The sequence below is a fragment of the Bos taurus genome, chromosome 10, assembly GCF_002263795.3.
Source record: "Bos taurus isolate L1 Dominette 01449 registration number 42190680 breed Hereford chromosome 10, ARS-UCD2.0, whole genome shotgun sequence".
NCBI lineage: Eukaryota > Metazoa > Chordata > Mammalia > Artiodactyla > Bovidae > Bos > Bos taurus.
In genome coordinates, this window is record NC_037337.1 from 84,907,295 (window position 1) to 84,934,074 (window position 26,780).

At 40.9% G+C, this 26,780-nt stretch overlaps 1 protein-coding gene across 8 annotated transcripts in view; it reads right to left on the reverse strand.

Annotated features, from left to right (window-relative positions):
- Positions 1 to 16,121: 16,121 nt before the first annotated feature.
- HEATR4 (HEAT repeat containing 4) overlaps positions 16,122 to 26,780 on the reverse strand; it is a 48,172-nt gene continuing 37,513 nt past the window's right edge. For 6 of the 8 annotated variants that reach the window (XM_024997224.2, XM_024997220.2, XM_024997217.2 and 3 more), the window contains one exon: positions 16,122 to 16,469. In XM_024997224.2, the coding sequence (XP_024852992.1) occupies positions 16,311 to 16,469 (159 nt within the window). In that variant the 3' untranslated portion in view covers positions 16,122 to 16,310. The remainder of the gene's footprint in view (positions 16,470 to 26,780) is intronic. The other 2 variants (NM_001302935.2, XR_009496016.1) reach the window with 2 other exon arrangements.

Below are 26,780 nucleotides of genomic sequence, written 5' to 3' on the forward strand. Positions count from 1 at the left end.
TTCTCCAGGCAAGAACGCTGGAGTGGGTTGCCATTTCCTTCTCCAATGCATGAAAGTGAAAAGTGAAAGTGAAGTCTCTCAGTCGTGTCCGACTCTTAGCGACCCCGTGGACTGCAGCCTACCAGGCTCCTCCGCCCGTGGGATTTTCCAGGCAAGAGTACTGGAGTGGGGTGCCATTGCCTTCTCTAGAAGCAGCCTACCATATGATAATAGTAATAATACCTACTTACAGGTTTTGTTTAAAAGTTAAAGCAGAGAATGTGTTCAGTTCAAAGCCTGGCATATATTATGTACCAACCCACTCCAGTGTTCTTGCCTGGAGAATCCCAGGGATGGGGAGCCTGGTCGGCTGCCGTCTCTGGGGTCGAACAGAGTCAGACACAACTGAAGCGACTTAGAAGCAGCAGCAGTGTATACAATACTATTCTTTTAATTTTATTATTGAGTATATAATGATTGGTTTTCTCTCCCTTCTAGGTTCTCGGAGGAAACTTTTATGAGCAATAAATGAGATAATCTACATAGTTCAGGAAGGACCTGATGCATGGTAAATTCTCATTAATTATTATTAATGTTAATTTTTATTAACATTATATGAGTGTGTGATATCTGGTTCCCTTGCCAAGCTACTGAACGGATATGCAATGTCCAGAATGGTCTTCTTTTCAAATATTTTGTCTCATTTATCCACATGTACCCTATACTTGCCAGACCATAATTCCAGATCTGGGGCTCAGAAAATATGAGCAACAAAGCCATGATCCAGTCTAATTTCCTGCCTGCCTTATATTAAGCAAAGCATGCTCAAAGCCAGCAAGATTGGGTAATTATGGTAGCACCTCCAATTTTCAGAAGTCTGAACCTGGCTCCATTAAAGTTCCAGAGAGGGGGGGTGTACCCAGGATGAGCAAGGACATGGCTGTGTGACTTTTGGCCCTTTCATTGGTCACTCTGCAGTCTGCTGTCAATCCTTAACAGGATGAGAGAAAGAGGGATCCTACCAGGCTCTGTGGATGGCATGAGGGCACCCAAGGGGCAGACTGCATCCCTGGACTGGGAGCAGTCAGAATCAAGAAGCTGAAGAGAGAGCAATTTTGCAATTAGAAAGCTGGAAGCAGAAAGCCCAGTTTACAACATGAACGAACGATCACTATGAGGTTCGATTGACTAGCAGGGCTGGGTTGAGTGGCTTCCTTATAAAGAAGGAGGATATTGAGGACTGGCCTGTAGCCAGAGAAAATGAGGAACTATTATCAAGGAAACCCCATTATTTTGGCTTTGAGTCATTTCTCAGGGCTCACACATGATTATATTATAAGAAAAATGTGGTGGTGGCTGGGGGGATTGGGGGCAGGGTGAGAACTCCTAAAGCATAAATGATCTTTAAACCAAAAACATTGTGGAAACACAAAGGTCCAAATGCATAGCTTACCTCATCTCATCTTTTCAGGCTACTCAAATATTCTCTCCCCCTTCCTCCCTCCACTCTCTTTACATTTGTACAGGTTCTTTCCTTTTGTCAGTGTTCCAGGCAGAAGAAAAAAACTATCCTCACAAGGAAATGCCTTAGGATCTTTTCAACTGGAGCTGCTTTCTGATCCAAAGTCACTGTCTTAAGCAGTTTCTTCTGTGGTGCTAGACCATTAGCACTCAATAAATACTCACAGATAATAACAGTTACACTTCTGCCTCCAAATCAAGACACCTGTGCAGGGGGTATTTAAACAGGTCCCTTGATTTTCTGATATGCCACAACCCTGGCCTCTGCTTCCCTGGGCATGTTCCTAGGTGTTTCCACATTTGTGCACAGAAGAGCTCAAAGCAGAAGTTGTGGGGAAAGATCTGCAAGGTTAAAGGAGAGGTATGTAGCAACACCAAGTTCCTCTTCCTGTCACTTGTCTCCTCTTCTTCTAACTCTGTGTTTCCTCTGGGTTTGAGAAAGAGGAGAATTATAACTTTCAACACTTCTCAGTAGCCAGAGAAGATCTCTGTCTGCTGTTTTGCAGGATGGCCAATTTTAGAAGGGAAAGAAGGGCTGAGAAGATGAAGACTTGCCCCCAGGAAACCTGCCTACACAATAGGGATGGTGTGTTTATTTATTCAGCTTTTTCCTCCAGGCAGCCAGAGCAGCAGCCATTTCATTTTGACCTCAGGAAGTGTATTTAGTAGTAGGCTTTCTTTCTTTTCCTGTTAGTTTCCTGCAAAAGGACATCAGTGTCTTCTTAGAGCAGCAGCTGATAGGAAAGGATGTAATTGCTCAAGGGAAGGCAGACAAGCATATTTCCGTATTTCCCGAGTCAGACCCAGATCATCCCCAGGGCCCAGAGAGTGCAGCCTGGACTGTGGAAATAGAAGAACATGATTTTCACACCCATTTCCCTCATGCCATCTTCCTCCCTGAAATACTCTCTAGTGTATAATAATAATTACATCTTCCACTTGCGTAGAATTTTACACTTTCCCAAGGTAAGCATCACACTATACAGAAGCAGAATCAGAGGCACTGTATTTGATGGAAACTGGGATTTACTTTGTGGGGTTAATATTATGTACAGGGGAAATTATAGCAATCGTATAGGTTTACTCTAAGTAGGATGAGATGGCTGGATGGCATCACCAACTTGACGGACATCAGTTTGAGCAAGCTCCGGGAGATGGTGATATATGGGGAAGCCTGGCATGCTGCAGTCCATGGGGTCATGAAGAGTCGGGCGTGACTGAGCACGAACACTGAGCATACACGCACCCTGAGTTAGGTTCCCTTTACTGGCTCCTACTCATTCTACAGATCTCACTTTCAAAGTGATTACTACAGCGGGGCCTGCTGACATCTCCTCTCCCAGGCACCACTGGGTTGGGCTGTTATATATATTGCACTTGCGTTTTGGATACACACATCCCACGAGTAAATCTGTGTGGAGCACATCCTCCTATAGCACTGTGATATCAGGAACCCATCCATCCTGCTCACAGTTCCTAGCACAGGGCCTGACCCAAAGTAGTTCACTAAATGTTCAGTGAACGAATGAGTCAGGAGTTGTCTCTAGGAGCTGCCTTCCTTCCCTACACCATCATTTATTTTGGGGTGGTGCTATGGGAGTTGTAAAAAAGAAAAAGCATGTGCTAATTATCATGTAATGCTCACTAGTCGTTAGTAGTAATTCGTAGGTAAAAGCACACTGGTCGTGTATGACTAAATAAAACATTCCACCAGTGTGTACAGGGCCTTCCCTGCATTATGAATCTGAAATCTCATTTCCTGTCTCCATTGGACCCCCACAGAGAGACAGGGTCATTCCTTCAGTTGCCAACAGTGGGGAGAGGGAGAACTCAGTTTCCTCTGATTGAGCAAAACCATTCTGGTATGAAAATTAAATGAAAATGCTGGGCCAGTAGTGGCCCTCTGCTACTTCCCTTTCAGGTTCTGAGATGGATTTCCCCATCAAAGGTCTGCACTGAGTTATCCCTGCTCCAGATAAAAAAAAATTAAAAAGTCATCTCCCTCAGGGTGAGTGATGGACACATGGACGCATCCTGCTAATCTTCCCATTGTGGGTCAAGGTTCATGGCCTGGGCCCCCTCCTTGGGAACAAAAAGAACAAGCTGAAAGGAAGGACAAGACTTTTCCTTCTCATTCCTTCCTACCTCAAAAGCTCTTGGTCTGTGGCTTCCTCTTGTTCTGCAGAGGGGAAGTGAGGATGAAGACAGAGGGGGAAGAATACCAGAGGACACAGCACTCTGATGGGCCTGAGATTGTCAGGGAGCTGTGACTTGGGATGAAGGATTATAAGACATGAAGAATCCCTAGAGATTCTTCAACAATTCTCACATTCCAAATAACCAAGGCACAGCCCAGTTGCCAGGACACAGGGAACCAGAAATGCAGTCAGCGGGTGGTGATGACAGCGAAGAAGCGAGCAGATCCGACACTCCAGCCCCTATGAAGAACTGTGCCCCAAGGGAGCACCACAGACAGCTGCAGGCTGGGTCGTGAAGACAGGGAGTGAGTGTTGAGCATGAGACCTTGAATCAGGAGGCCCACACTCTATTTCCAGCTCAGCCATCAGCTGATGGAAGGATCCCACACGAAAGATGACTATCAGAGATGTGGCTTAATCAGTTAACCATGGAATGGGCACATATTTATGAGACGCTTTGAAATCTCTAGATGAAAAGAAATGGCAAGAAAAGCTATTATTATTTTGAGTGTTGATTCATAGAGGAGCCACCTCATCTTTGAGCCCCTGTATTGGAATCAGAGGCCACAGTATTTTCATCTTGGGTGGAGCAGTCCCTGGAGATCTGTTTTCTAAGAACTTCAGTTGAGAGTAAGTTCATTGTTGAGGTCCACAAGGAATCCAACCAAAAATCTCATCATTGGAGTGTTACACATTTCCAACCAAGCCCCAGTAAGTTTTCTGGGCAAACAGATCCTGGCCAGACCTAACTTGCCTGGAGGCATGCATAGGCTATGCTGTGGTAACTCTTCTCCCTCCCTGTCACTTTCCTAAGCTTCTTTCTCCTCCTGTTCTTTTTAACAAGTGCATAAGGCTACTTGGAAACTTTGACTTATCAAAGAATATTTATAGAGATTCCAAAATGAACACACCAATTGTGGTTCTCCACTTACCATTTAGCACCCCCACACACACTTTTTAAAAGAAGTGGTCAAACCAGACCCTCTTTCATTCTATTTGGCTGGTCTGTGACCCTGGTATTCTACTTCTCTATTCATTCCCTTGTATACTTTACTAAGGGTTATGTTAGTTATTGAGTTCTTAAATGAAACCATAATTCTCCTTCCTGGTGTCTCCAACGCTAACAGGCAGACTCATAACAGGACTTTAACCCAAAACCTTCAACAAGTGCTTTCCTTGCCCTGAATGACCTAAGAAGCAACAATCCCAGGTCACAATCATCACAGAAACAGATATTATTTTTCTGCTATTGCACTAAGTGGACAAAGGTTGTCTTACTCATGCAGAAGGATTACTTAATAAAGCTAGAGCTGCTTGTAAACCAAAAAATCTCAGGAATGGGCATGTGACTGCTAGGCATGCTTTAGGGGGTAAGCTAAGTCTATAGTATCACAAGAAGCATGGGTAAGACCAACAGGAACTCTGCTCTCAAATCCCCAAATCCTAGGATTACAATGTAACTGACAAACTTTCAGTAAGGTTAAGATAAGGACTGATAAAAAGAAAAAGACTATTTCAAGCTGTAGGCAATAAGCTCATGGAACTCAATATCCAAGGAAGGAATATAGTCAGAATACAGAAACAATTAGAGCAAACTTAAGAAGTACAGAAGCATATACGCATGAACCAGACAGTCCTATATCAATGCCCCAGGTTCCCCTTCTAGTTCCAGATATTCTACTTTATTGGATTGGAGTAGGTGTACTTTATTTTTGCAAAGCTCCACCAAGTGATTCTGATTCCTAACCAGGTTTAAGAACCACTACTTGAATAACCTTTCATCCAAGGTAAGAGACTATTAAATGGACTATAGCTCTGACCCAACCTGGTAATCATTATGGTCCTAATTGTCAAACTGCTTGGTTAGTGAATGACAACTCTGAGATGGATAACAGCTGGTGTCTTTGTGACATGGAGCAAGCTTCAGCGTAGCTGTTAGACTCGAGCCACAGATCAAATGTAGTAATATAGTAGTCCTCTAGTCCCTGGCTCATTTAGAACCTTTTCCAAGATTTTCGAGAATTTCTCACCTCAGGGATGAATTAACTGGAGACTTTTAGAACAAACTTTGGAAGGAAATAGTCAAATCTGCTTACCACTATACAATGCAGACTTCTTTCAACATTTCCCTTGTGGTTTTTTATGCACAGTGCTTAGAATACTAGGCGTTCATTCATTCAGTAAATATCCATTTACTAAAACTTAAGACATATAATCTATGCTAATAGTTTGCTGCTGAGGATATAAGTAAGCTAATGTGTGTTTAGTAGCTCAGTTGTGTTTGACTCTGCGACCCCATGGACTGTAGCCTACCAGGCTCCTCTGTCTGTGGGGATTCTCCAGGCATGAATACTGGAGTGGGTTGCCATACCCTCTTCCAGAGGATCTTTCCAACCCAGGGATAGAACCCAGGTCTCTCACATTGCAGGCAGATTCTTTACCATCTGAGCCACCAGGGAAGCTGAGGATATAAATAAGCTAACGAGATAGTAGTAAAACAAATGTGGTCTCTAGCTTCATTAGTAACTAAGAAGCTCTCAACTTTTAAAATTTTATTATAATGGCTGGGTACAGTGGAACAGCCATTCCAGGAAGTTCTATGAGGGCAATTTTACCCTCTTAGGAATAGAGAATTTCAGTTCTAGATATAGCTCACCTGAGGTTAAAAACAACTATAAAATAAAATGCCCCCCTTTATTCCAAATGTACTTACAAGTAAAGGATAAAATGAACCTCCAGAAGATAACAATTATGTTTTGTTCACCTTTGGATCCGAATTGCCACATACAGTACCTTGTGCCTAGTAAGATTCAGTGTTTTTGAATGAGTGAATGAATGAATGAAGCTTGAATCTCAGTTCTGCTGCTTATTGTACATCCTGTACAAGGAATCTTTCTGACCCTCTGATTCCTCATAATTGAGGCAATAACTACCCTGACTACTTGTCATATGACTTGAAATCACATGGTCAGTAGCACTGTAGCTGGCATAAGACAGGCAGGTACTCAACAAATGCTCATGGGGATGGTACATGGCTGTTATTGAGAAAACAGGGAAATAAAAATTTCTAGGGACCAACTTGTATGGTCAGACTGACACCTGGTGGTACAGTTTTAGAACCTATACCAAAAATATAGTCAATTGCTTGTTTGACAGCAGAGCCTGGTGGGCTGCTCTCTATGGGGTCGTACAGAGTCGGACACGACTGAAGCGACTTAGCAGCAGCAGCAGGAACGAATAAGAACTGCTTTACAAGTAACTTTTTTTTTTTTTTTTTACATACAAGTAACATTTAATCCTCACCAGCGATTTTTCAATCCTGACTGTATGCTAGAATAATCCGTGGACCTTTTATAATATATTGCTATTGATTTCACCCTCAGAGATTCTGACTTGATTTGTAGGACAGGCTGTCACATTTTTAAAAAGCAATGTTAATATGTAACTAGGTTGAGAACCACTGCAAAAGACCCATGAGATCTTATTATTCTTCCCATTTTACAAATGTGAAAGTAAAATTCAGAATGATAAAGTAATTTTCACAGAGTCACATAGTTACTAGTGTAGCAGAAGGGAATTTGAACACGAGTCTACCATTTTTCTCTACACCACATTGACTTGGCAGAGGCTTTTGGAAGTCTGGTGTGCTCCACTTAGCTTCTGCCCATGAAAGACTCAAACTCAGAGGTCCTGTAGAATTCCATGACCCTACGGGGGTGAAGCACTCCAAAAAGCAGTTTGGTGTTGAAGGGGTAATATGACCCCAATGAAGGCCCTGACTTCCCAAATACTTTCTATAAAATTCCTCTTCTCAAGAGCTTTAAACTCTTCTTCTCTGTTGATGGATAAATGAATAATGTGAGGTTGCTTGATTCTTAATTGAAAAGCTACAAGATACATTTAATGCTTTCTTTCTTTTCTGAGGTCTGGGATATGTTAGAGAACTGAAACAGTTTAATCATCCGTTATAGAGTTCCAGGAAACAGCCTCCTGTGCAGCCACTGCACAACTTATCATATCTGGCCAAGAACAGTCGAGGTGTTAGGCATCAGCAGGTGAAGAAGAATGAAAGGGTTAAATCCAAACATCTGAGACGGTGTCCTGAACTGGCCTCCCAAAGATGGTTCTCAGAGGACAGATGGTTTTGAAAGGCATGGGAAGCACATGTCCCTTCCAAACCTACCCTGTAGAAAATGCCAGCTCAGTCCAAGCCTGGAAAATGAATGGGCTCATTGAGGAAGCCTGAGGCATCTTATAGAGCTGGCTCAATTACTTGCTAGGATGGTTTCCCTGGACTTTATGAGGATTATTTTCTTCGGTTGGTGTTGGAAGCATATGGGAGCAGGCTGAGGGTGCTGAGGTTCAGCCAAGTGGGCAATAGTCTAGAAACTCACCATCTTAAAAGCCTATACCAGGGATCACAAACTGTCAGCCCAGGGGCAAAATTTAGCTCATAAATGTGTTTGGCACAGTGTTAGCTTTCAGGGTTTCTAATATTTTTAAGTTAATGGCCAATATTTTACGCTGAAGAAGTTTCATGCCTTGACTGTCCTGGTCACAACTATTATCCCAGAATCTAGAACAGTGCCTGGAACAGAATAACTCTTTAATATTTTTTAAAATTTATATTTCTTTAAAAAAAAAAAAAACCCTATGAAGTAGGAAATATTGTCAACCATTTTACAATAAATAAAATAAACCTCAGAGAATTAAGTAATTCACCTAAGGTCACATAATTGATAAGCAGCCAAATATTTGGACTTAAGCATGTTGACTTTCCAGAGAAGGCAGTGGCACCCCACTCCAGTACTCTTGCCTGGAAAATCCCATGGATGGAGGAGCCTGGTAGGCTGCAGTCCATGGGGTCGCGAAGAGTCGGACACGACTGAGAGACTTCACTTTCACTTTTCACTTTCATGCATTGGAGAAGGAAATGGCAACCCACTCCAGTGTTCTTGCCTGGAGAATCCCAGGGATGGCAGAGCCTGGTAGGCTGCCGTCTATGGGGTCGCACAGAGTCGGACACGACTGAAGTGACTTAGCAGTAGCAGTAGCATGTCGACTTTCAAACTGCTCCACACTGCCCAGCATCCTACATTGGTGGGCCTTTCACAGTCATGAAGCCATTTCGGTTTAAACTTTTAAAAACAGCTTAATTGAGATACGATTAACACACTACAATTTACCCATTTAAAGTGTATGATGTGGTCCAGTGGTTAAGGCTCTATGCAATTCCCCTGCAGGAGGCACAGATTTGATCCATGGTCAGGGAACTAAGATCCCACAGGCCTTGAGGTGTGGTCAAAAAAAAAATGTATGATACAATGTTTTTTGGTATATTCAGAAGGTTGCACAATCATCATCCCAATGTAGTTTTAGAATGTATTTGTTCCCCCTAAAAAACACCCATTAACAGTCAATTCCTGTTCCCCTCTCCAACCCTCCCTCCCTAATTCCCACCTCTCCCAGCCCTATATAATCTGTAATCTACTTTCTGTTTCTATAAACTGCTTATTCTGTAATCTACCACAAAGGAGAGGAGAATATACAATGGAGAAAAGATAGTCTCTTTAGCAAGTGGTCCTGGGAAAGCTGGACGGCTACATGTAAAAGAATGAAATTAGAACACTCCCTCACCATATACAAAAATAAACTCAAATGGTTAAAATACCTAAATATAAGACATGATACTATAAAACTTCTAGAAGAGAACATAAGCAAAACATTCTCTGACTTAAATCATAGCAATATTTTTTGGACCTGTCTCCTAAGACAAAGGAAACAAAAGCAAAATAAACAAATGGTTCCTAATCAAACTTATAAGCTTTTGCATAGCAAAGAAAACTGTCGACGAAATGACAAGGCAACCTATGGATTGGTAAAAAAATATTTGTAAATGATGCATTTGACAAGAGGTTAACATCCAAAATGCACAAACAGCTTCAGTTCAATTCAGTTCAGTTGCTCAGTCGTGTCCGACTCTTTGTGACCCCATGAATCCCAGCACACCTGGCCTCCCTGTCCATCACCAACTCCCAGAGTTCACTCAAACTCATGTCCATCGAGTCGATGATGCCATCCAGCCATCTCATCCTCTGTCGTCCCCTTCTCCTCCTGCCCCCAATCCCTCCCAGCATCAGAGTCTTTTCCAATGAGTCAACACTTTGCATGAGGTGGCCAAAGTACTGGAGTTTCAGCTTTAGCATCAATCCTTCCAATGAACACCCAGGACTGATCTCCTTTAGAATGGACTGGTTGGATCTTCTTGCAGTCCACGGGACTCTCAAGAGTTCGACTCTTTTTGAACCACAGTTCGAAAGCATCAATTCTTCGGTGCTCAGCTTTCTTCACAGTCCAACTCTCACATCCATACATGACCACAGGAAAAACCATAGCCTTAACTAGACGGACCTTTGTTGGCAAAGTAATGTCTCTGCTTTTGAATATGCTATCTAGGTTGGTCATAATTTTCCTTCCAAGGAGTAAGCGTCTTTTAATTTCATGGCTGCAATTACCATCTGCAGTGATTTTGGAGCCCAAAAAAATAAAGTCTGACACTGTTTCCACTGTTTCCCCATCTATCTGCCATGAAGTGACTGGACCGGATGCCATGATCTTAGTTTTCTGAATGTTGAGCTTTAAGCCAACTTTTTCAGTCTCCTCTTTCACTTTCATCAAGAGGCTCTGTAGTTCCTCTTCACTTTCTGCCATAAGGGTGGTGTCATCTGCATATCTGAGGTCATTGATACTTCTCCTGGCAATCTTGATTCCAGCTTGTGCTTCTTCCAGCCCAGTGTTTCTCATAATGTACTCTGCATATAAGTTAAATAAGCACGGTGACAATATACAGCCTTGACGTACTCCTTTTCATATTTGAAACCAGTCTGTTGTTCCATGTCCTGTTCTAACTGTTGCTTCTTGACCTGCATACAGGTTTCTCAAGAGGCAGGTAAGGTGGTCTGGTGTTCCCATCTCTTTCAGAATTTTCCACAGTTTATTGTGATCCACACAGTCAAAGGCTTTGGCATAGTCAATAAAGCAGAAATAGATGTTTTTCTGCAACTCTCTTGCTTTTTCCATGATCCAGCGGATGTTGGCAATTTATCTCTGGTTCCTCTGCCTTTTCTAAAACCAGCTTGAACATCTGGAAGTTCATGGTTCACGTATTGCTGAAGCCTGGCTTGGAGAATTTTGAGCATTACTTTACTAGTGTGTGAGATAAGTGCAATTGTGAGGAAGTTTGAGCATTCTTTGGCATTGCCTTTCTTTGTGATTGGAATGAAAATTGACCTTTTCCAGTCCTGTGGCCACTGCTGAGTGTTCCAAATTTGCTGGCATATTGAGTGCAGCACTTTCACAGCATCATCTTTCAGGATCTGAAATAGCTCAACTGGAATTCCATCACCTCCACTAGCTTTGTTCGTAGTGATGCTTTCTAAGGCCCACTTGACTTCACATTCCAGGATGTCTGGCTCTAGGTGAGTGATGACACCATTGTGATTATCTGGGTCGTGAGGATCTTTTTTGTACAGTTTTTCTGTGTATTCTTGCCACCTCTTCTTAATTGCTTCTGTTAGGTCCCTACCATTTCTGTCCTTTATCAAGCCCATCTTTGCATGAAATATTTCCTTGGTATCTCTAATTTTCTTGAAGAGATCTCTAGTCTTTCCCATTCTGTTATTTTCCTCTTTCTTTGCATTGATCGCTGAGGAAGGCTTTCTTATCTCTTCTTGCTATTCTTTGGAACTCTGCATTCAGATGCTTATGTCTTTCCTTTTCTCCTTTGCTTTTCGCTTCTCTTCTTTTCACAGCTATTTGTAAGGCCTCCCCAGACAGCCATTTTGCTATTTTTACATTTCTTTTCCATGGGGATGGTCTTGATCCCTGTCTCCTGTACAGAGTCACGAACCTCATTCCATAGTTCATCAGGCACTCTGTCTATCAGATCTAGTCCCTTATCTACAAACAGCTTATATAACACATGAAAAACACACACATAAACAACCCAGTCAAAAAATGGGCAGAAGACCTAAAGAAACACTACTCCAAAGAAGAAATACAGATGGCCAACAGGCACATGAAAAGATGCTCAATGCTGATAATTATTGAAAGTCTCTCAGTCGTGTCCAAATCTTTGCCACCCCATGGAGAGAAATACAAATAAAAACCACATACTGACCAGCATGGCTATCATCAAAAAGTCTGTAAAAAAACAAATGCTGGAGAGAGTTGGAGAAAGGGGATCTCTCCCTACACTATTGTACACGCATGCGTGCTAAGTCGCTTCAGTCATGTCCGACTCTGTGTAAACCTGCGGACTGTAACTCACTAGGCTCCTCTGTCCATGGGATTCCCCAGGCAAGAGTACTGGAGTGGGTTGCCTTGCCCTCCTCCAGGGGATCTTCCCAACCCAGGGACTGAACCTTCGTCTCTTACGTGTCCAGCACGGGCAGGCAGGTTCTTTACCATTAGTGCCACTAGCGCCACCTGGGAAGCCTCCCGCGCTACTGGTGGGAATGTAAATTGGTGCAGCTGCTCCAGAAAACAGTATGGAGTTTCCTAAAAAAGATCAAAATAAAGCAGCCACATGATGCGGCAATTCCACCTCTGGGCATGCAACGGAACAGTTGAAAACTCTGATTCAAAAAGATACATGCACTCCAATGTTCATAGCAGCACAATTTACAATAGCCAGGACATGGAAATAACCCAAGTGCCCTTCAGCAGACAACTGGTTTAAGAAGGAATACACACACACAAAAATTTGTCTATTTTGAAAATTTCATATAAATGAAATCATACAATATATGGTCTTTTCTAACTGGCTTCTTTCACTTAGCATAAGGTTCAGCCAGGTTTTAGTATTTATCAGTACTTCGTCATTTTTTAAAAACTGAAGTATATTGATTTATAATATTGTGTTTGTTTCAAGTGTACAGCTTAAGTGAATCAATTATATAGATATTCTTTTTCTGATTCTTTTTCATTATAGGTTATTAATGATATTGAATATAGTTCCCTGTGCTATATAAGTTTTTATTGTTTATCTATTTTATAGATGTGAGTGAGTGAGGGCAAGTTTCTCAGATGTGTCTGACTCTTTGTGATCCCTTGGACTATATAGTCCATGAATAGTCTAGGCCAGAATACTGGAGTGTGCAGCCTATCCCTTCTCCAGAGGATCTTCCTGACCAGGAATTGAACCAAGGTCTCCTGCATTGCAGGCAGATTCTTTACCAACTGAGTTATCAGGGAATCATTTCATATATAGGAGTGTGTATCTGCTAATGCCAGATTCCTAACTAATTCCTCCCCACCTCCTTTCCCCTTTGGTTACCATAAGTTTGTTTTCCATGTCTGGTTAGTCTATTTCTGTTTCATAAATAAGTTCATTTGTATAATTTTTTTTAGGTTCCACATGTAAGTGATATCATATGATATTTGTTTCCTCCGTCTTCCTAACTTCACTTAGTATGATAATCTCTAGGTCCATCCATATTGCTGCAAATGGAGCATTTCATTCTTTTTATGGCTGAGTAATATTCCATTGTATGTATATGTATGTACATACATATATATATCTCAATCTCCTTTATCCATTCATCTGTCATCACACTAGTACTTCCTTATATTTTATTGACAAGTAATATTTTATTGTATGGATAAATCAAAGTTTATTTATCCATCTGTCAGTTGATGGACATTTGGGTTGTTTCCACTTCTTGGCTATTATGAATAGTATTGCTAAAGCATTCATGTCAATTTAGATTTTTGACATTGTTTCAAAAGTTAGTCATTGTAAATTTTTGTGTTAAAACAATACTTTAAGTGTATACTTTTAAAACCTACCATATTTTAAAAAATATCATTCTGGTTCTTTAATTTTTAAAAATATAGCTGAAGTCTCAAAAAAGTGGGAGTATCCAGCTCACTCTTGACTTTTGAGAGGCTCTGATGCTGCCTCCAATAAATGAGCCCATTTTATCAACCAAGACAACAAATTTCTCAGAGTCAGAAAAACTGTCTTGTACTTCTTGGAATATCCATGATGCCTCAATAATACATGCATTTGGTAACTATTTGCTGACAGTATAGTTCTTCTAGAAATGATGGGGTGGAGTGGGAGGATTAAGTGATAACCAGTGGGAGGCTGTGGGAGGGGAGAGAATAAATTCTAACACAGGTGTTTTCTTTCTGAGTCACCAACCCCTTTTTGCTGGTCAGGAAATTTATGTTGATGTAGTTCACTAGGAATGCTAACAGATGGAATGTGTAAACTAGTAAAGACATAAATCTTGATGGAAAAATGGAAATTTTCTCTAGATCTTGGCTGAGAAAAGGCCAGCATGGTGTTTCTTGAACAAGCTGGACCAAGCAGAAGCTTGGTCAGTAGAATCAGAAGCTTTTATAGTAGGATTCGCAGCAGCCCTTTGTCTAATTCAACCTGTGGAGTTAGTGAATGTGGCAGAAGAAAGGAGAGGAAAGATGAAAATGGAAGCAATGGAAAGGAGACAGCCAAGACATTCTGGGTGGGAAGAGAGTCTCTTACAACAGCCTCAGTCTGGAAGGACAGGCAAGGATTTGTGGGACCTCTGGAGTATTTTGTCATAACATTTTATTAATATGAATAGATTCAGTTTCCCTGGTGGCTCAGACAGTAAAGAATCTGCCTGCAACGCAGGAGACCCAGGTTCGATCCCTGGGTCAGAAAGATCCCCTGGAGAAGGGCATGGCAACCCACTCCAGTATTCTTGCCTAGAGAATTCCATGGACAGAGGAGCCTGGTGGGCTATAGTCCTCAAGGGGTCGCAAAGAATCAGACACAACTGAGTAACTAACACACACAAAGTACACACAGTACAAGGGTAAGGAGATGGAAATGGAATCCAGCCTCTTAACGGTGAAGTAACAAGTGAACCGATTTGGGAAGCAGGAGCTGAAAATGGAGCCTTCAAGGACCCCTGCCAAGTTCCTTCCTCCAGCTTTTCTCCTGTCCTTTCCCCAGCCTGGAGGGTCTTCTCCCCTCTCTAAGGCTCTTGCTGTCTCTGAGATCCAAGACTATGGCAGCACCCCCCTCCCCTGGCCTCTCATAGCACATCTGCAGTGTACCAAACAATTCTTACTAGACTAAGCATATTGTCTGTGAAAGGTTCTTAAACGTGTCTTATAAAATCGCTCAAAGACAAGGGTGATTTCTGCTGCTGCCCTTCCCACAGTACAGATAGCCTAACAGACCCTCTATTTGGCCTTGCTGACCTACTGAAGAGTTCAGTTCAGCCCTCTTGTTCCTGCCAGTGATGCAGAGAGCACAATAAAGTCCTTTCATTATGAAGTGAAAGTCAGAGATACAGGGGCAGAAAAACTACTCATACAGAATTATTTATTGTCTCAAATGTCTCATGGAAGCCAGATCTTAGAATCTTCAGATTTGATAGATGTGGAAATGACTTTGATATATGTGGTGGTACTTAATGGATTAGTGTTTCACTGGGATGAAGTGTGTAAATTAACAAATAAAAATGGGTTACATGAAACAGGAAAAGGGAAGATTTTCTTTTTCATACTTAACTGATATTCCCCAAGGTTCTTTTTTCCCTCCATGTTCCATAGCTGCTAGGAATTCATAGTGGAAATTATTGCTTTTCATATTTCTGATCATAATAGTGCACCAGAAAGGGAGGATCTGATCAGAAGAAAAACAGAGTGAGATTCATATTGCCTTTATTTTACAATAATCACTGAATGTTCCAAAGCTATTTAGGGTATAAGTAGCAATCAATATTTTGGAAAGAAAGCTGGATTCACACTACTGTGAATTCTGGATCTTTCCTCTTCCATGGCAAGTTTAGGGGTATTGTGTGCTCTTAGAGGATCCCAGCTTAGGATACAGATATAGTTTGTAACTCTCCCATGATATCTAAATCTTTTAAGCATTAACTACTCTGAGGCTCGTAAGAATTGCTGATCAGCCTTGTGAAACTGCAGCAATGCTTCACAGGAATCTAAAAGTGTTCACACCCATACACACAATACAAGGTGGGAAATACTGTACTGACTCTGTTTTCTTAGGAAAGTCCTGTGACCTGATTTGCTCATTGCCTTGTGCGCTGCAGTTAAAGAGCTTGCTTTAGAATAAGACTAGACTTGTGGATAGAAAACATCACCTATGACTTTCTTTCCCAGACTAATGGGATTCTAGTTTGGGTTTCAAAAGGCTCTTTGTATACCTTGCAAAAGATTCTGGGTCTTTGAATATTTCTGTTCTAGTAAAATGTGGAGTTCTGACCTACATTTAGTATATGACTTTCCTGGGTTATGGAAAAATATGCACTGTCATCTAGCGTGATGTCAGTTTTCTTGAACCCTCTGTGTATATGGTGCAAATTAAAAAGCCAGGTCAAAAAAAAAAAAAAAAAAGCCAGGTCAACATTAAATAGATTTTTCTTTATAAACATAATGACAAAGAGATTATACAACATCAGGTAAAGAAAAGAATGTGACTAACTCCACTGCTGCCTGTGTCTTGGAGCAAGAGAAGGGCTCATCCTACAAATAATTACCTTTATTTCAAGGGGAAAAAGCCCTGGGAAAAACTTCTGAGTTTTCAGTTAGCTAGAGATCTTGGTCGTCATATCCAAATGGTCCCATCGCAATCCTTTTTTCCCGGGCAGTGCGTAGATCTTTGACAAGTGATGAGCGACCTCTGCTTCTTGTGTTTAGGCCCAGGACTGGACTCTGTGACCAGGGACTTGGTGCGCAGGGCCTCACAGGCTGCAGAGAAATATTAACACGTGAACACATAGGCCAAATGTGGTCCTCACATGACAGGTAGATCGAAAGACAAAGCCTCTTCAGCCATAGCTCTATGAACCACCATCATAAATAAGAGAATTGAATCTATGAGTTCAAGACCTGACTGCCGGGAGCCAGCACGGGCGTTCCCACCCATGACAAAAGTCATGCGGAGAGGCCCTGAAGGCAAAGGCGAATCAGGACTCGAGAGGCCCCCTGGACCTGCCCGAGCATCTACCCCCAAACCAAAATCTGTCTGTTTTACTATTTCACAACTTTCACCAACTCTTCTGACATTAACGGGGGGCTATCCCCGACCACCTTTCTCTGAAGAAAATCAACTTAGAGCTCTAGTTAATAAGTCTCCTGGGCATAATAGGAGTGTTTCAATTCAAACCCCTCTGATGACTTTCTAGCTTGGCTGGCAGGTTTGTTCCGACTCCTGCAGCTACGCATGTGATTGTTCACAGCCTCCCAACCACGAGAGGCACGGGAAGCTTAAGATATTCTAATGCAGAGCTTCTCAGAGAGTTAAAATTGTTAGAATAGAACTAGTAGAGGATTTCTTTGTTGAGCTAATGCTTGCTGCCAAGTCTCCATATCCCTTACCTACTGTGTCCCTGGGAGTGTTATTGATTAATATAGTTGGTATATAGAAATGTAAGTAGTAGCTTTAATGTTTGTAACCTTGGACCCTTGAGTTAATTCTTTTCTTGTTAGAGCCCACCACACTTTTGCCCTTAGGAATGCAACTTTATCTAATGCTTTCGGAGGGTGGCGCCTGACTTTAGAATAATCACCTTTAGAGAAAAATAAGTTTTCTGAAGAAAGGCTCATAAAATGTTAACAGGCCTCCTGGCCAGAAGATGATGTAAATCACCTAAAGCCTTTGCATATGATAAGTTTGCAGAAAGAAAGCCTGGCTTCGATAAGGGTCAGGGACTGCTGACCTTGCATGACTCTACCCCCCTATTATCCTCTATGCACAACTTAAGGTATAAAAACTACTTTGGAAAATAAAGTTGTGGGCCTTGCTCATCAGGCTTGGTCTCCCCGTGTCGTTCTTTCTTGTTTCCTTTTCTCTCCTTTTCTTCTCTGTTCTTCCTTCAGGATGAATGATTGGCGCGAGGGGGCTCTCTGAGACTACTTATTTGCCTGGGCTTCTAAGACCCACTCGAGAAGCTGCCTAAGGTGGGGCACCTTCAGCTATTCGAGAGAGCGCCTGTGGCCTCCGTAGTCAGAGCAAGTTCGGTGTCACGAACTTTATTAGTTTCCCACGTAAACCAGTCAGGTCAAGCCTCTGTGTCTTTCATCTATCCTTTTAATGGACAACGCTGTCCTCCCGAGGGAATCCCTGGATCCAACTGGGGCTGGACCCCGGGACCTGACTCTTGATCCCAGTTAGCAGCCTAATGGGGAGAATATGCCTGAATTGCCCACCCAAGGCTTGGACCTTCACATGGTGATCTTTGGGGAGAGACTGGGTTTTCTTTATCTTTACTGTTACACAGAAGTAGCAGCAGCTATGGGAACTATAGTAGCAACAATTAAAGAGCTTTATTCTTCAGATGTGCTGAGATAGATTCAATCAGAGTGAACAGCACCTGGGGACACAGCACTGCTCTCTTTTCATTTTATAAACCATTGTAGTGATGATCAGGGTTAAGTTTGTACTTAGGTTAAAGCATTCCCAGGAGTCTAGGCTGTTCTAATATCAACCTAAGTTTCTGTATTACTCTATGGAACAAAAAGAGTGATATCTATCTCATTCCTAAATGTATTCTTAGGATCAAAGTATAAATGGAATCCCACTTACTAAATGTCTAAATATATATATGCTATCAATTAAGCTAACAAATTGTTAAATAAAATATATTCTATCACCTACCTTGACAAAAAGACCGTTTTGAATTTGAAAATTTTACATTCTTTGAAGTTTTCCTGTTTTTTTTTTTAAACCAGAATATGATGATGCAGGAAAACTGCATTATCAATAAATGCACCATATGTTTTTCTTTTGTAATAGGAATCAAGTAAAATAGTACACATCAGAATTGTGTATTTGCAGGGAACAAACCTATATTGGTACTACAAACAGTGAATTTGCCTTTGTGTATGCATGTATCTTCCTGTTTCATTAAATAAATAGGAACAATTTTGTTATGATGTCTAATGAATTTAATGAGATTGTTTCTGGTTTCTATATACTTAAATATTCTCTAATTAATCTCAAAAGTTTAACCCCAGAGTTTTATATATGCCTATTTACATATTTGCAGAAAGAACACTGGGCCTTGTATAATTTTTCTTACTTAACAAATAACTTATAATTTCAGCTACATATTATATTATATTTTTGCTATTTAAGTAGTAAGAACCAACAAATTATTTATTATCTTGTTTTTTATTACTTAAAAATTTGAATAATATATTATGATGGGCTATATCATTTTAATTTTGACTTTCAAGATGTATTTCTGTCAATCATTTTTATTATATTCTTTGAATATTATACTTGAAATGAAAAATGATGGGACTTTCATGGTGGTCCAGAGGCTAAGAGACTACATTCCCAATGATGGGGTCCAGGGTTTAATTCCTGGTCAGGGGACTAGATCCCACACGCCACATGCTGCAACTAAGACTCAAAGCAGACAAATAAATATTTTAAAAAATAAAACTGAAATCATGATAAAAAGTAAGTTTTACCTGCACATGAATGTTTGTAGCAGCTTTATTCATAATCACTATGAATCACTAAAAACTAGAACCAACCTTCAATAGGTGAATGGAAAAACTAACAGTGGTACACCATATGATGAAATACGATTCACAGACAAGAAAGAAGCTCTCAAGCCACAAAAAAGTATGGGTAATCTTGAATATATATTGCTGAGTGAAAGAAGTTAGCCTGAAAAGGCTACTAATGTATGATTTTAATTATATGACATTCTGGAAAAGGCAAAACAACAGAGATAATAAAAAGATCATTGATCTTTGGGTGTTTGAGGGAAGAGAGGATGGAAAAGAGGAAGCAAAGGAGATTTTAGGGTGGTTAAACTATTCTCAGCAGTGGCCACAGGACTGGAAAAGGTCAGTTTTCATTCCAATCCCAAAGAAAGGCAATGCCAAAGAATGCTCCAACTACCACACAATTGCACTCAACTCACACGCTAGTAAAGTGACGCTTAAAATTCTCCAAGCCAGGCTTCAGCAATACATGAACTGTGAACTTCCAGATATTCAAGCTGGTTTTAGAAAAGGCAGAGGAACCAGAGATCAAATTGCCAATCCGCTGGATCATCGAAAAAGCAAGAGAGTTGCAGAAAAACATTTTCCGCTTTATTGACTATGCCAAAGCCTTTGACTGTGTGGATCACAATAAACTGTGGAAAATTCTGAAAGAGATGGGAACACCAGACCACCTGACCTGCCTCTTGAGAAACCTGTATACAAGTCAGGAAGGAATAGTTAGAACAGGACATGGAACAACAGACTGGTTCCAAATAGGAAAAGGAGTACGTCAAGGCTGTATATTGTCACCCTGCTTATTTAACTTCTATGCAGAGTACATCATGAGAAATGCTGGGCTGGAGGAAGCACAAGCTGGAATCAAGATTGTCAGGAGAAATATCAATGACCTCAGATATGCAGAGACACCACCCTTATGGCAGAAAGTGAAGAACTAAAGAGCCTCTTGATGAAAGTGAAAGAGGAGAGTGAAAAAGTTGGCTTAAAGCTCAACATTCAGGAAACTAAGATCATGGCTTCCGGTCCCATCACTTCATGGCAAATAGATGGGGAAACAGTGTCTGACTTTATTTTGGGGGGCTCCAAAATCACTGCAGATGGTGATTGCAGCCATGAAATTAAAAGACGCTTACTCCTTGGAAGGAAAGTTATGACCAACCTAGATAGCATATTAAAAAGCAGAGACATTACTTTGTCAACAAAGGTCCATCTAGTCAAGGCTATGGTTTTTCCAGTAGTCATGTATGGATGTGAGTTGGACTACAAAGAAAGCTGAGCACAAAAGAATTGATGGTTTTGAACAGTGGTGTTAGAGAAGAGTCTTGAGAGTCCCTTGGACTGCAAGGAGATCCAACCAGTCCATCCTAAAGGAGATCAGTCTTGGGTGTTCATTGGAAGGACTGATGTTGAAGCTGAAACTCCAATACTTTAGCCACCTGATCTGAAGAGCTGACTCATTTGACAAGACCCTGATGCTGGGAAAGATTGAGGGCAGGAGGAGAAGGGGATGACAGAGGATAAGATGGTTGGATGGCATCACTGACTCAACGGACATGGGTTTGGGTGGATTCTGGGAGTTGGTGATGGACAGGGAGGCCTGGTATGCTGCAGTTCATGGGGTCGCAAAGAGTTGGACACGACTGAGTGACTGAACTGAACTGAACAGAAACTAGTCTTGAAATGGTGAATACAAGGCATTATGCATTTGTTAAAAGCTATAGAACTATACAGCAAAAGAATGAATCTCAATGAATACAAATTTAAAAAAAAAATCATTTAGGAGGTCAGGGAGTCCCAGGAAGAAACCCAGACTATGGTAAGAGACTATAATTGTAACCTCAATTTAAATACATATTTTTGTTACAGATAGTGTGATGATGATAAAAAATATTTTCAAGCATAAATATAGAATATATTAGAATAAAATTCTGTGTGGAACTCATTTAAAAATAGAATGTAAGTTTAAAAAAAGATTAAATTTTCTATTTCAAAGAAGAGCTTATTTTACAGTTTTTAACATGGATGATATATGTGTGCTAAGTTGCTTAAGTCATTTCTGACTTTTGCAACCCCCTGGTCTGTAGCCCGCCAGGCTTTGCCGTCCATGGGATGCTCCAGGCAAGAATACTGGAGTGGGTTGTCATTTCCTTCTCCAGGGGATGGATGGTAGGTACCAAACTGTTAGAGATTTAGTTGGATGCATTTTTGAAGTGATATAACAATTCATTAAAATATCAATATATAATGCCAGAATATGTAGATATTAGAAATTAGACTCTTTGTATCTACTTAAACTTAAAAACATTTTTATGCATTTTATGCATTATTTATTTTTGGCTGTGCTGCGTCTGTTGCTGTGCATGGGCTTTCTCTACTCTCTGGTTGCAGTGAGTAGGCTTCTCATGTTGCAGCTTCCAGGCTCTAGAGCACAAGCTCAATGGCTGGGGCACAGGGGCCGAGCTGCTCTGTGGCTTGTGGGGTCTTTCTGGATCAGGGATGGAGCCTGTGTCTCCTGTGTTGTCAGGTGGATTCTCTACCACTGAACCACCAAAGAAGTCCTTGAAAACATTTCTGATGTCGATGAAAGAAGGTGAAGAGGTGACATAGTTTTTCACAATTCTTTTAGTGGGACTGTAGCAAAAGAGCTGGAAGTTCAACATCCTAGACAGCATCTTACATATTGTACTGCAGGACTTTGCAGACCTTTTCTGTGACGGGCCAAATAGTATATATTTTATGCTTTGACTGTGAGATAGCCTACTCCACTCTGCTGTTGTAGCATGAAAGTAGCCCTAGGGAGTCTGCAATGAACGAGTACAATACAAACTTCCAATACAAGTTTATGTGTTGGCACTGAAATTTGAGTTTTGTATAAATTTTACACGACAAAATATTCCTTTTCTTTTGATTTTTTTCAATCAGCCATTTAAAAATATAAAAATCATTCTTAGTCCACAGGAGTTCTGCCAGATTTGGTTTAAGGATTATTACAATACGTTGCTCCCTGATTTACAGTAATTTGGTAAAACAGTGATCCAAATTAGTAAGAGTCAATATTCTCAAAGTTAGCCTGGAGTCTGTCTCACATTTGCCAAAGCAAAGTCCTATATCCTTGAGACTTTAAGCCAAGTAATTCAGAAATGTATAAATTTAAGCATGAAAGTCCTTCTATTGCCAATAACGCCATTCGCCAGAGACAACCTCTGACTTCAGGTATTCAACTGGGCACACAGACACATATATAACACATGTAGTTTTAAAGAAACAATATATAACTGTACATGGGTTGCAATTTTAACAACAAAAAGGGACAACATACATATTGTTCTGCAATTTGATTTTTCAATTACAATATATTTTCAACATCTTTCCTAGTAATAATTTTTAACAAGAATTCTTGATCTTTAGTACATTTGAGCCATTTTCAATTTTGAACTGATAAACAATGAGCATAAGTATCTATCTATCTATCTATATGTTTGTACACATGGGTAGATATTTCTGCTGGATAGATTCTTGGAAGTAGTATTAATATTACTGGATCAAAGATATTCAAATTTTATATTGATGAAGTCATCCAAAAGTTTATCCTAGAGTTTCTCAACCTTGGTACATTTCAGTTCACTTCAGTTGCTCAGTCGTGTCTGACTCTTTGCAACCCCATGGACTGCAGCACACCAGGCTTCCTTGTCCATCACCAACTCCTGCAGCTTACTCAACCTCATGTCCATTGAGTCAGTGATGCCATCCAACCATCTCATCCTCTGTCATCCCCTTCTCATCCTGCCTTCAATCTTTCCCAGCATCAGGGTCTTTTTCAATGAGTCAGCCCTTTGCATCAAGTGGCCAAAGTACTGAAGTTCCAGCTTCAGCATCAGTCCTTCCTTCCAATAAATATTCAGGACTGATTTCCTTTAGGATTGACTGCTTTGATCCCCTTGCAGTCCAAGGGACTCTCAAGAGTCTTCTCCAACACCACAGTTCAAAAGCATCAATTCTTTGGTGCTCAGCTTTCGTTATAGTCCAACTCTCACATCCATACATGACTACTGGAAAAACCATAGCTTTGACTGGATGGACCTTGGTCGGCAAAGTAATATCTCTGCTTTTTAATATGCTGTGTAGGTTGGTCATAGCTTTTCTTCCAAGAAGCAAGCGTCTTTTGGTATATTTAGGTATATTTGGTACATTTAGGTCTGGGTCTGGAGAACCTTTTGTTGTGGCGCTGTATCACACACTGTAGAATGTTTAGCAGCATCTCTGGCCTCTATGCATTAGATGCCAGTAATATCTCCCCTGTTGTGACAAACAAAAATGTCTCTTGATATTGTCAAATGTCCCCTGGGAAGGAGGTGGCGGGGGGCAGGTACAAAATCATCTTGGGCTGAAAACCACTACCTGGACATTTGTTTTCTTTTATGTTCCTTAAATTTCTTTTTCTCCCTATCCCCTTTTCAATAACTTATCATGTTATCCTTCCTTCAAAAAGGAAAAGTTCTTCAAGGAATTTGTGATTTAGTATATATCACCCCTCTGTCATGGGCTAAAATGTGTCTCTTAAAATTCATGTGTTAATTCATTCATTGTTACTTCATTCATTAATCCTAACCAGTAACTCAGAATGTGACTATATTTGGAGACAAGTTCTTTACAGAGGTTATGAAGTTAAAGTGAGGTTTTAAGAATGGACCCTAATCCAATATGACTGATGCTCTTATAAAAAGAAGAAATTTGATCACAGTCTTGTCCAGAGGAAAGACCATATGAAGATTGGGAGAAGCCAATCATCCACAAGCCAAGGAGAGAGGACCCAGAAACCAGTCCCATCAAAACCTTGATCTCAGACTTCCAGCCTCTAGAATTGTGAGAAAGTAAATTTCTGTTGTTCAAGTCAGCCAGTCTGTGGTACTTTGTTATGGCAGCCCTGGCAATCTAATATATCTTCCCAATGTGGGGAGGGGGGAAGAATTAATGAAAAAGGCAATGACTAATAACAACATTTAGAACTGGACATGGAGCAACAGACTGGTTCCAAATAGGAAAAGGAGTATGTCAAGGCTATATATTGTCACCCTGCTTATTTAACTTCTATGCAGAGTACATCATGAGAAATGCTGGGCTGGAGGAAGCACAAGCTGGAATCAAGATTGCTGGGAGAAATATCAATAATGTCAGATATGCAGATGACACCACTCTTATGGCAGAAAGTGAAGAACTAAAGAGCCTCTTGATGAAAGTGAAAGAGGAGAGTGAAAAAGTTGGCTTAAAGCTCAACATTCAGGAAACTAAGATCACGGCTTCTGGTCCCATCACTTCATGGCAAATAGATGGGGAAACAGTGGAAACAGTGTCTGACTTTATTTTTCTGGGCTCCAAAATCACTGCAGATGGTGACTGAAGCCATGAAATTAAAAGACGCTTACTCCTTGGAAGGAAAGTTTTGACCAACCTAGATAGCATATTCAAAAGCAGAGACATTACTTTGTCAACAAAGGTCTATCTAGTCAAGGCTATGGTTTTTCCAATAGTCATGTATGGATGTGAGAGTTGGACCATAAGAAGTTGGACCATAAAGAGTTGGACCTGAGTGCAGAAGATGCTTTTGAACTGTGGTTTTGGAGAAGAGTCTTGACAGTCCCTTGGACTGCAAGTGGATCAAAGCAGTCAATCCTGAAGGAGATCAATCCTGGGTGTTCACTGGAAGGACTGATGCTGAAGCTGAAACTCCAATACTCTGGCCACCTGATGCGAAGAACTGACTCATTTGAAAAGACCCTGATGCTAGGAAAGATTGAGGGCAGGAGGAGAATGGGACGACAGAGGATGAGATAGTTGGATGGCATCACCGACTCGATGGATGTGAGTTTGAGTGAACTCTGGGAGTTGGTGATAGACAGGGAAGCCTGGCGTGCTGTGGTCCATGAGGTCTCAAAGAGTCGGGCACGACTGAGCAACTGAACTGAACTGAACTGAATCCAAAGGAAAAAGTAACAATGGGTTGTGGTGGAGGAGATAACTTTTCTGAGAGGCTTCAAATCATTCTATGTAGCTTTAAATATAGGATAGGCTCTATCCAACCTCTTTTCTACAGCAGCTTTTCTGATGAACAATTATTAATATTTATAATCTCAGTATCAAATTTCTTTAATTAATAAAGGTAATTCAAGAAAACAAGAGCAAGGCAAACAATGATTAGAGATCAGGAAAAATGAAAGAATTAGAGGAAGTGAAGTTTGTTGCTTAAAAAACACTATATTTTTAATTGTATAAATGATATTTACAATGTAGAAAACCCAGACCATGCAAATAAACAAAAAAGAAGAAAGTAAACATCACCTGAAATCCCACGATCCAAAGGCAATCACTGTTAAATATTGTGGCATAAGGACTCCCAAACTTTTTTCACTAGTATGTATATATGGGCAGATGTATAGATAGAAATACATATACACACCACACACATGCGTGTGCACACACACACACACACATGCCGGGAGCCGGCATATTGCATATTGAGTGCATATTGCATATTGAGTGCAGCACTTTTCAGGATCTGGAATAGCTCAACTGGAATTCTATCACTGCCGGTAGCCAGCATGAGGAACTCCGCCCATGACAAAGGTCATGAGGAAGGAGGCTCGGCATACGCAAAGGCGGGATCGAGCTTCAGGAGTCCCCCTGGAAATTCTCGAGCAATCTACCCCCAAAACCAGAGTCTGCCTACTTTCTGCTTTGTGCTTTCACCTACACCTCTGACTTTACGGGGGGCTGTCCCCCACTACCTCTCTGAAAAAAGTTAGCTTACAGCTCCAGTTAATAATTCCTGGGTGTGACAGTGTTTAACCTACAAACTCCTTTGGAAATCCTCTAGCCTGCCTGAATAGGTTTTTCCGGCCACATGTGATTGTTCAGAGCCTCCCAACTGTGAGAGGCAGGAGATGTTCTAAACTGTCTAAACACAGATTCTTTTGAGTAGCTAAAAGATTGATTAGAAATTGTATTGGTGAAGGGATTTTCACTTGTTGGGCCAATGTTTGCTGCTAAGTTTCCATATCCCTTGCCTGCTGTGTCCCTGGCAGTGTATTGATTAATATAATTGGTGTAAGTAGTAGCTTTAATGTTTGTAACCTGGGACCCTTGAGTTAATTCTTTTTCTTGTTATAGCCCACCACACCTTTGCGCTGTAGGAATGCAACTTTATCTAATGCTTTTGGAGGGTGGCTCCTGACCAATCACCTTTAGAGAAAAATAAGTTTTCTGAAGAAAAGGTCTTAAAATGTTAACAGGCCTCCGGGCCAGAAGATGATGCAAATCACCTAAGCTTTTGCATATGATAAGTTTGCAGGAAGAAAGCCTGGTTTGCTGCAAGACTCTACCCCTTCCCCCATTATCCTCTATGCATAACTTAAGGTATAAAAATTACTTTGGAAAATAAAGTGCGGGCCTTGTTCACCGAAACTTGGTCTCACCATGTCGTTCTTTCTCTTACCTTCTGGCTGAATTATTTAGCCTCTTTTCTCCACTGAATTTCCTCACTGA